The sequence below is a fragment of the Uranotaenia lowii genome, chromosome 3, assembly GCF_029784155.1.
Source record: "Uranotaenia lowii strain MFRU-FL chromosome 3, ASM2978415v1, whole genome shotgun sequence".
Taxonomy (NCBI): Eukaryota; Metazoa; Arthropoda; class Insecta; order Diptera; family Culicidae; genus Uranotaenia; species Uranotaenia lowii.
In genome coordinates this window covers 124,386,968-124,397,848 of record NC_073693.1, presented here as the reverse complement: position 1 = coordinate 124,397,848, position 10,881 = coordinate 124,386,968, and the positions used below count along the sequence as shown (strand labels likewise).

At 40.5% G+C, this 10,881-nt stretch overlaps 4 protein-coding genes across 4 annotated transcripts; 1 reads left to right on the top strand and 3 right to left on the bottom strand.

Moving 5' to 3' along the window:
* The first annotated feature begins 1,125 nt into the window (after positions 1-1,125).
* Positions 1,126-2,074, top strand: LOC129754706 (DNA polymerase epsilon subunit 4). Its single transcript, XM_055750916.1, has 4 exons — positions 1,126-1,170; positions 1,253-1,314; positions 1,404-1,698; positions 1,762-2,074. Exons 3-4 carry the CDS (start codon positions 1,404-1,406, stop codon positions 2,022-2,024), a joined length of 558 nt encoding a protein of 185 aa, XP_055606891.1. The 5' UTR covers positions 1,126-1,170; positions 1,253-1,314; the 3' UTR covers positions 2,025-2,074.
* A 156-nt stretch (positions 2,075-2,230) lies between these two features.
* Positions 2,231-3,713, bottom strand: LOC129754705 (uncharacterized). Its single transcript, XM_055750915.1, has 3 exons — positions 3,446-3,713; positions 3,143-3,281; positions 2,231-3,053 (listed from the first exon to the last, which is right to left on the bottom strand). Exons 1-3 carry the CDS (start codon positions 3,577-3,579, stop codon positions 2,721-2,723), a joined length of 606 nt encoding a protein of 201 aa, XP_055606890.1. The 5' UTR covers positions 3,580-3,713; the 3' UTR covers positions 2,231-2,720.
* A 4,772-nt stretch (positions 3,714-8,485) lies between these two features.
* On the bottom strand, positions 8,486-8,899 carry LOC129752580 (eukaryotic translation initiation factor 4E-like). The gene has a single exon (XM_055748354.1). The coding sequence runs from the start codon at positions 8,897-8,899 to the stop codon at positions 8,486-8,488; it is 414 nt and encodes a 137-aa protein (XP_055604329.1).
* Positions 8,900-10,229: 1,330 nt separating this feature from the next.
* LOC129752579 (eukaryotic translation initiation factor 4E-like) lies at positions 10,230-10,643 on the bottom strand. The gene has a single exon (XM_055748353.1). The coding sequence runs from the start codon at positions 10,641-10,643 to the stop codon at positions 10,230-10,232; it is 414 nt and encodes a 137-aa protein (XP_055604328.1).
* Positions 10,644-10,881: the final 238 nt, after the last annotated feature.

Here is a 10,881-nt window from a genome sequence, read left to right as displayed (position 1 = left end):
ACTCAGTTGTCGCCTTCAAGCACTCGAGTTCTCTGAGTGGCGAATTTCCTGCCGTCTGAGTAATCTTTCCGCTGATTTCTGAGTTCGTTAAGATCAGCCGTCGGCTGCTTCATACATGTGGCGACGTCTGAGTAAAAGGTAGCCGGGCTCTGAGTATTTCAAATTTAGCGAGTACTCAACGCGGCGAAGCAGATGTCAATTTGTTCCGCCGCTCGAGTTCGCATTGGCCGCGTTCGCCAATTCGCATCGCATCGCTCTCACTATGTCATCGGTCTTATTCTTTCACCCAGGTGGCAACTCAGTTATACCGTATTTGTTTTCTCCACTCGATCAGTGTTCCACCGTACCCGACAAAAACAAACACAAATCGTCGCCAGTGTATTCACTCACACGCTCTCTCGCAACACTGACAAAATTATCGGTGGGCCACCGTCCGCAAGCAGAACTCCGACAGGTCAAAACCAGTGCAACACCGTCCGAATAAACAAACAGTTTGACAGACACTCGGCATAAACAAATACGGTATTAGTTGTACGCTGGGGGAGGAAGACTGAATAAAAAAAGAAAAAAATCTTTCAAACGTCAAATTTCTCTCATCCATCTACCGATCAGTGCGAAGGTTCAAAATTTTACTTTCTTATTTAGTGATTTTTTATAAAACTTGTTTGATGCTGAAAAGCACTTGTTTAGCATAAAACAACGTTTTAATTAGGTTTTGTTTTGCTCTGGCAAATTCTTGCATGATCAGGCGTATTGAGTCGCTCAAATTTCGTCAAAGTTTTGAAATTGATAAATGCACAAAACTTTTCCATTGGCATCCCTGCAATTGAACATGCGGGCAATTTGTGTTTTGTGGCTAGGGATGTCTATAAGATGTTATTTTATAACGCCGTGTAACGCTCACAACTTTCATGCATGGCATGAATTTGATATAAATTTATTGGATAAAATAGTTTTAATATTAGATTATAGAATGTGAGATTTACATTCCTTTATTTTATTCTTTGATTTGTTGTTGAAAAGTTATTTACTTGATCATTTGTCCCTCTTGTCCCTTTCACGTATACAATTAAAAGTAATATTTTTCTTATAGGTTTTCGTTTTCGCCATTCCGGAAATGTGATCCTGAATAATTGGCGCGCCAAATTAATAATCTAATCGTAAAAGATCGTAAATAAAAAGTTTAATAAACTTACAATTAGTTCCATTAAAATCGTTAACCTAGCACAGTTTTACTGTTGTCAAATTTCAGACAAATTAACGGAAACAGTTTAAACAAAAAAACTCACAAAGAACGGTTGATTGATCCGCTAGGTTAGTCAGATTATTTTTATTATATTTATTTCGAAGAACTTTATAGATAAGTAATAAAAAAAACCCTTGAAATTTCTAAAAAAAAATAGATGATGGCCTCAACAAGTGAAGAAACAAACGCTGTAAAAAATCCAGAAACCTCAACTTTTCAAGAGTCCGAGGAGATTGACTTCGGGAGTGAACCGTTTCCGGAGATACCGGAAACGGTAGCAGAAGTGCTGTTAGAAACCAAACTAGCTACCGTCGAAAAGGAAGCCGAACCGATCGAAGAGGAACAGGAAGATGACGATCAATTGTTGCTGGAGGAAGCTGTGTTGAATGAGGATGACCAAGAGCAGGACACTCCCTCAGCAGAAACCGACAAACCGTCGACTTCTAGAAAAGGTACCTATATTTAAATAACAGTTTAGTTTAGTCTGTGTAAATGAAAACAAAAATCTTTTCTAGAACCAGCCGAGCCCAGATTGGTCCAGTTTCCCATAAGTAGGGTGAAACAGATCATGAGAATGGATCCGAATGTGAACATCGTATCAGCCGAAGCTCTGTTTCTGATGACCCGGGCGGCAGAATTGTTTCTGCAGACGATGTCCAAAGAAGCGTTCACCCACACGACCACCAGCAAGAAGAAAACGATCGCCAAACGAGACGTCGATCTGGCCATCGATTCGGTGGACACTCTAGCTTTTTTGGAAGGGATGATGAATGTGTAGTAGCTCGGTGGGATTTGGTGGGAATGTAAGTATGGATATAAATTATTATAAGTTATACGTAAAGTAGACTTTGTTTCTGTTTCTAAGACTGAGTATAGAGAAACTCCTTTTTGAATCTAAGGACCTTCTTAAATGTTAACTCTCATGACGATTTGGAAGCTGATTTCTACATTCGGAATGCGAAATGAATAACAAATAGATGTCTGTAGTTTTAATGATAATTTATTTCGCGTTTGAACATGCGCGGTTTCAACTTAAAACAATCTATTTTTTTTAGACAGAAATGAAAATAATTACTGATAGAATTATAAATGTGATCAATTCTCTTGAAATGATTGCAAACTACCCAATTACAGTGCTTAGATATTCAAAATAGTTATTAACGGCCTCTGCTTTTTTATTTTTCCAGGGATTTGGAGGCAGTTTGTACCTAAAAACGCCTTATAATCGTTGACCAACTAGTCATTTAAGAAATTTGTTAGTCTAGAAAAAAATTAAATCACACTTCTACAAAAACTTATTCACTTACAAATATCGATTTTTTTCGGAGTTAGTTTACTGAGGCCTAATTAATATTTGAAAAGGAAATGAATTCAAGATATCCCCCTACAATATTCTATTATAAGAACAACAATCTTACCCATATTAATTTTATATTGTTAATACTTATACATTAGCTCTCACAACGCTACTTCGTTATGGTTTTCCGCTGCTAATCTTCTCTCGGTGGTACATTTTGAGAACCTTCTTGGGAGGAACCAATTCCCTGCTCAAACCTGGCCTTTTCTTTTTATTATTTAAAGTAATCGGTTTCTTTTTGAGCAGATTTTGACCGACTTTCTGGTCACAGACCTGTTCACCTTCGCCGGTTTCCTGATCCTCTGCTGAAGTACTGCCGAACATATCCTTTCGCAGGATCAGATCTGAATCGTGCGCAAAGTTGCATTGACTCCCGAACCTGCAGCGACCCTTCCGGTAGCTCCAGCAAATTTTGCGCTTCTGTTCGTTGATTTCGTGCTCTGGATCGATCTGTTTGTTAATACAAAAATTTAAATATTAGAGAATTGTATGGGAAGTTCAATGCTAGGGAATTCATTTCAGTCAATGATATAATTTACCATTTTAACATGCTTTTCCAAGCTGGCCATTTTTGCATCCTCAGCTTCCTTGAACGGATTACTGAACACACCTCCCGGCATGATTCTTTTGTCGTTGGAAAACATCGATGTGGCACTTGGGAGTGTCGCCGGGGCTTCACTGTTAAGAGATTTCAATCGAAAGATTTGGAGGCATTTAAACATTTGAATACGTTTCTATCAATAGATTGAACATAAGGCTAAAAGTAAGGCTTCTTATTTGCAGTTGTTAAAATTTTGGAATTTTACAAAAATAAGATTTTTAAATGGGTTTTGGAGTCTCGCCTCTTTTTAACAGCTTGCTCATGACCTTCCTCATCCGAGGGATTCTCGCTTCCGGCGGAACTGGCAGCTGCTGATGAATCGGAAGAATTGTTTTCCTCATCACTATCTCCATAGTCGGCCACCAGAGAAAACATTCAGATGTTTTCTAGTTTTAGTTATATAAATGGGAATGGAAAGACACAACAACAGGACCTTAAATTATTTTGTAAATAAATTTTACGCGCAAGGGGTTCAGTTGAATTATTGAAAAGGTCTCGAATTTATTGGCGGTCATGTATACGCAAACCGGTTGAGAAATTTCTGGTAAACGACCTTTTGAAAAAATATCATTGTTATTGATTTTTTCCGTAAAATTTATGAATGAAAACAAATGATTTTCGTAACAGCTCATAACGTATACAATGCAATGTTGCCAAAACTCAAAGTTTTTTTTTAAAGAGTTGTAATTTTGCAACCATTGCTGGGTTGACCTTACAAGGTTCAGTATTGATGTGATGCTCATCGAAGTTTCAAAGCTATGTAAAACGCCTGCATTTATACACCACGTGTCGAAGATTTATTGTTAAATCATAAGTATAAGTTTTACAAAAAATAAACCCCCTTATTCTGCGCCGCGCGTGACGTGACGATAGTCGAATCACCCTAGTCACCCGATTCCAGTAGTCGCTTTAGGTGAGAAACGTCTTTTAGAATGAACTTTTTAAGTTCTTATCCTAATCTAGTAGTCAGCTGGGCATGAACCTCTGTCACATCGGCTTCAGGAATAAGGTGACAAGACTCACGTGACTCCAACTCGACTCGACTATCGTCACCTCACGCGCGGCGCGGAATAAGGGGGAAAGTTTTTTTTTTTAAATATTAATCGCAGCGCAACTCGTACACAGGGATGCCAGGTGCTGAGGAGTAAAAAGCTGGGCAATTTTGAAAAAAAGTCAGTGTGTCTGTGCATAGGGAAGATCACAAATTTGGTACTAAACAAGAAATTTGTCGATGTGCGTGAGGGGGGGGGGGGGGGGGGGGGAGGTATATTTGCTTTGGTATTCGGGTTATTTTCGAGTTGAGAACTTTATAACAAACACTGTTTCCAACCATATATCAAGCCGATCTTATTTTAAAAAAAATGTATAATGAAAGGATTGGTCAAATACCAATGAATACAAGCAAATTTCAGTCTAATCTGGCACTTACGGATCAAATCCGATGCAAAAATATTGATTTCATCACTCAATTTTGAAAGTCTGTAAAATCTGGGCACTCTCAGCAAAAATCTGGGCACTCTCAGCAAAAATCTGGGCAAAATCTGTGTCTGACCAATATCTGGACGAAGGGTCAAAAGTCTTGGTTTTACAGACAAATCTGGGCACCTGGTAACCCAGCTCGTACATTTGTGCGACCTGCCAAATCAGTGTAAAATCTGTCTGAGTTTTACACGCAATCCGCTTTTCAGTCAACCTTTGTACGGATAACTGCGACAAACAGCGACTGCAAAACTTTGTACGAAGTTCAATTTATTTTCAAAGGAAGAGATAATAACAGTTTGATTTATTATGAATCAAACTTCATACGAACATAGAGAGAGAACAAATTAGGTTCATCTTAACACTAACTGTAATAATTCTTCAACTAAGGTAGTCAGAAAAACAATATTTATTACACGACGGTTAAATTACATGTTGTCGGTTCTTCACTTCTAAATTGACTGACGCAGCAACTCACTTTCTAACTGTACAAAGGTGTTGTGCGTTTCCGATATGCACTAGCAAAGGGATGGCAGGAAGCGTGCTAATACGTGATGTTCGGAAGTGCGTGTGGCGTAGGCAAAGGCCGCGAACTGACTGGCTGGCGTATGATGGCGGCTGCTACCGAGAGCCCGGAGCAAGAGCGCCGGCGGCCGGTGAATAGTTGTCATAATATGTTCAGCTCACTTCACACTATATTAGGGCGCCTTAACAAGGCCCACAGTGGGCCCCACACATTCACCTTCTCCTCCGAAAAAAAGAAAAAACAAGTATGAAACTTAGGCTGATAACATACATGATTTTAAATTCAGCCTTAAAATTGCTACTCTCTACTGAAGAAGATTTATTGTTGGGGCAGGTGTAACACAAGGCTTATTTATTCTATCTCCAGTCTAACATATACTTATCTATTGTAAAACGATCTCACTAATATATTTAACGCATTGGTGACTAAATGCATCAGTTGATGATTCTTTTAACTTTTGAAATAACAATCTATATCAAAATGCATACTATTCAAAACGATTTATAATTTATTTTTTTTTTTAAATCTATCAAATACATCTGAAAATTAAGTACAAACAAATACTCCATAATCAGACCATCTGGCACCGCTGCACGAATCAGAAAGATGAAAAAATTGTTTTCTAGTCCCTTATTTAACTCATTTTCCTTTTCGATTTATTTAAATCAATTTTGTCTTTACGCCCTGATCAAATGTAATGCATGGCTGTGAGACAGCACTTAATCTGTCCGGTTAACACTCACTGAAAATCGAAAATACCCAAACTTGAGAACTGCCACCCGCCAAACCTAAGTTCAAGATTGACAACTTAAGTTTGTGAAAAAATCCCAGCTTGCCAATAAGCCAAACTTGTCCTTCAAGCGAAGAACTGTTTTTTTGGGGGGTTTTTGTTGTAAGCGCATCTGATTCTGTTACCTCCATCGTGGCAGATTTAGGTTTGGGGGGTAAGTTCAAAGCGAAGAACTGTTTTTTCGAGCGGTTAGCATCCTGAGATGGTAATCGCAAAGCCATTGCAGGTATGGGTGTGATTCCTGAACCTGACGATATTTTTTTTTATTTTGATTTCCATTTTATTGTGGTATCAGATTTTGGGGGATGAGTTCTTCTTTAAGAGCTTAACTTTGAGCTATGCCACCAATAGCCAAACCTGTAGGGAGGGAGTTTCATTCGGGTTGGTGGGGAAAGTTCTCAAGTTTGGGTATTTTCGAGGTTCAGTGCTTGTTATTTGTTTTAATGCTGTTATCATGCATTTCATCGTTTTCATTTTAGCGTGTACCTACGAAAGTAAACAAAAGTAAAAGATAATAATGTAAACAAAGCATTTTCAGTATCGATTTCTCCATTCAAACTTCGTTTCCCAGTCACCTGTGCCCCAAATCAAATGATATCTAACTGCAGTGACATAAAATGTCTGAAAATTTTCGGTAAGCTGTAGATTTCATTCGAAAGAGCAAAGTTTACCGATTGATAGAAGTCCTGTGTTTGGCGTTTCGCAAATTAATCACTAACTTTCGTTCGTTTGCAGTTTCGATCATTAACAAAGAATCAAATCAGCTGACTGGCAATCAATCGACGCACCCAACTATTCGGGAGACGGAAATATCGCGTATTATGACGCAGACGAATGGATCAGAGGTCATTCTTTTCGATTTTACCGGATGGGACAACTTTGCTAATCTTTGCGGTTCGACTAAACGGCAAACGCCTGATTTGATGAGTCAAACACTCCAGGCGACGATTTCGCGGAACTACTTAGTGTGCGTTGCAGCGTAATAAAGATGCGATAGATTGTGGAAAACTGAACACAGGAGCATCGAAATTTGGAAAACATGGCAGGATATCACTCGCGGTTTCAAGCATTTGCGTATCCAGAACAAAAAGGCAGAAACCTCGAGAGCCCTGACGTGAGCATGTCAGCCACTTTGAGGAATCCGATCCCTTGGCTGCTCCCTGGGAGTTGCCTCATGGCTTATACAATCCTCAACCGTCTAGTGACAAAAGGTGTAGTCGTACAACGGATCAGGTGGATTCAATTCAGAGTTCAAAACTCATCCAAGATGAACGAACAATCTATTTTTATCTTTGTCCACCTGTTCATGCAAATGTAGGGCATTAAACGCTTCGATAACAGTGAGAGTTGACATCACAGCGTCTCTGAACACTTTTTTTTGGATCAAAACGCCAGCGATGCCGAGTTTCGGCTCATGAACATCATTGCCATGGCCATTCTGCTCCGTTCTGAGAGTCCCTATGTCTATCATCATTGTGAGACGTGCTTCTGTGCAAAAATCAATTAGTGAAAGAACTCTGTGAATTACAGTACAAAATGCGATATTTGACGGTTCACCATGTGAGATTCGGGCTACAAGGCTACGACGGTGCCTTGTGCTCATGGCAGTCAGAGACCTTAAACAGTACTGAAAATTCAAATCTCAAATGTTTATGAAAGATTAACGTTTACTTTCACAATCATAATTTTATTTTTTTCACAAAAATATCCTCCTTATGCGTTTGGTGTTCTCATCTGAGTATTTGTTGATCACAGCAAGCGTTTAGAAGTAGCAAATAATCATAGTAACCCATGTTTAAATTTTTGAATAAAATCTCTCTCTTGTTCCAACTGTTAACGAAGCTAGTTCGTTTTTTACGGCTCTCCATATTCCAAAAGGTTATGGGCCCAGAGCCAAAAAGTTAAAAAGTAAAAGTTTATTTTAATTAGAGGTTTTAAAAAGTACCGTCGCGAGTTTCGATTATGTCTACCGGTCAAGGCGATGTAGCTGCAACAGCAAAAGCCTTCAGTTCGCTGAATTTGCCATCGATAGAATTGCTAATGGGCCGTGAAAATTGGTCCACGTGGCAATTCGCAGTCCAGACTTTTCTCGAACTGGAGGACTTGTGGGACGTGGTGAAGCCGACACCGAACGAGGATGGAACCATGCCGGTCGTAAACCCGGTGAAGGACCGAAAAGCGCGTGGAAAAATAATTCTTCTACTTGACCCTACGAATTATGTCCATGTGAGAGAAGCGAGAACTGCGCAGGAAACGTGGTCGAAATTGGAAGCAGCGTTTGAGGATTCCGGGCTGACACGAAAAGTTGGCTTGCTGCGAAAATTAATTTCAACGTCCCTAGCAACGATGTAACAGATGGTTTCTCATGGTCGTCGCCACAATGAAAAACGAGAACATAATTTAAAATTTTCTAATGGCCACTTTTATTTCACCCACCCAATCTCCTTCATCACAATGATGGTTCGGACGTGGTAAAAAAAATCGACTTACGGCTTTCTCATGACGGTGGAGGTCCAAATCGCAATTTCATCCCGTTCTTGGCGCTGCTGCTGGAGCACGTTGATCACCCACCGGCCGCCGCGGAAATTCTTCTCGTCTTCCCACATGGTGCGAATGCCCTGCTTGAACATCGAATAATCGCACCCGGTCTTCAGGTCCGACGGGCTCCTGATTTGGTTGTACAATCTCCAGAAGTCCTCAACGGTACCGACGGTGGCCACCTCGTTCAGATTGTCTCCCCACGACTTGTTCTTATCCGGTTCCTGATACCAGAGCGTCCACTGGAATTGCAGCGGATTCTTGATGATGCGATCCGGATCGACGATGCCGTACTGCTCGGTATGATTTTGCTCGGCGCTCCCCCGTCGTCGCTCAACCTCCTCATCGGTTTCGCCAGCCATGATTGCAAATCGGCTCAGCTCGTCAGCTCGTCGAAATGTCTGTCCAGACACGTTGATTGAAACAGGGGACAGGAAAATTTTGCTTCGCTGGGGCTTTTCGCGGGAAATCCCCCACACTTTTCGAACTTCGTCTTGTCGCAGCCTCGACCGATGTCCGGAAATATCCGATGACAGTTATTTTTCTTTTTTTTCCGTTTTTCGTGGACTGTGGGCTGTCGGGTTTTTCTTTTTAAAGTTCGATACAGTGGGCCAAATCTGGTCGAACAAGTTGATTTGTTTTTGATTAGGGTTGGGTTTTCTAACTCTATTTTTGCTCAAATCACACCATAACAAAAGCTCTAAAATTCAACTGTAACACAACATTGCTGCTTTGGTAGAAATTTTCATGGATTATGATAGAAATCCATGAAAATTTCAAAACCACGCCACAAGGAGTTCGAGGGAAAGAAATGATCGACTACATTCCGAGCATACCTCGGAAGCGTAACACCTACTGCAGAGGTGTCTAAAACTTAATACATAAATACATAATACATAAACACATCATAATAAACTCAAAGCCAACGAATCTTGGCAAAAATATCTTTACGCCAACGAATTATGGCAAAGATTTAACTAAAACTAAAGACGAAACTCAACGCCAACATATCTTGGCAAATGATGTCGATCTATACCAGCAGACCTGGCAAAAATTTCCTCGAATCCTGAACCAAACGACTAAAAGACTTTCACCCAAGCAGCAAAACAAGCATATTAAATCATGTAGCCATTGAAGAGAATAATAGCTGTGATTTTACAGTGAGGACTAAACAGAACTAAAAGCAACAGTTATCTCAGGAAAAGAGGGATTTAATCCTCTTAATTACCAAGGGCCCGGAATAGAGGTTATACCGCGCCTCCAGATCGCGTTCCTTTTGATTTTTCCTTGGTAACCCCCTTGATAACTGTGCCTGATGTATTGCAATGTAAATAAATAATTAAAGTAAATTTTAATTCACAACAATATCGAATAAATAACACGATACTTATGATTACACAATAATATGGTGTGATATACGAGAAGAGCAATAATGAAATAATGATAAGTACAATTATCGAATATTAAAAATCATAATAATTGTAAGTGGACGCAAAGTCCCTAAAATTTGTCGAACTAATAATCAAAGTGGTTCGATTTAGTTGGGCGCCATTTGTAACAGATGGTTTCTCATGGTCGTCGCCACAATGAAAAACGAGAACATAATTTAAAATTTTCTAATGGCCACTTTTATTTCACCCACCCAATCTCCTTCATCACAATGATGGTTCGGACGTGGTAAAAAAAATCGACTTACGGCTTTCTCATGACGGTGGAGGTCCAAATCGCAATTTCATCCCGTTCTTGGCGCTGCTGCTGGAGCACGTTGATCACCCACCGGCCGCCGCGGAAATTCTTCTCGTCTTCCCACATGGTGCGAATGCCCTGCTTGAACATCGAATAATCGCACCCGGTCTTCAGGTCCGACGGGCTCCTGATTTGGTTGTACAATCTCCAGAAGTCCTCAACGGTACCGACGGTGGCCACCTCGTTCAGATTGTCTCCCCACGACTTGTTCTTATCCGGTTCCTGATACCAGAGCGTCCACTGGAATTGCAGCGGATTCTTGATGATGCGATCCGGATCGACGATGCCGTACTGCTCGGTATGATTTTGCTCGGCGCTCCCCCGTCGTCGCTCAACCTCCTCATCGGTTTCGCCAGCCATGATTGCAAATCGGCTCAGCTCGTCAGCTCGTCGAAATGTCTGTCCAGACACGTTGATTGAAACAGGGGACAGGAAAATTTTGCTTCGCTGGGGCTTTTCGCGGGAAATCCCCCACACTTTTCGAACTTCGTCTTGTCGCAGCCTCGACCGATGTCCGGAAATATCCGATGACAGTTATTTTTCTTTTTTTTCCGTTTTTCGTGGACTGTGGGCTGTCGGGTTTTTCTTTTTAAAGTTC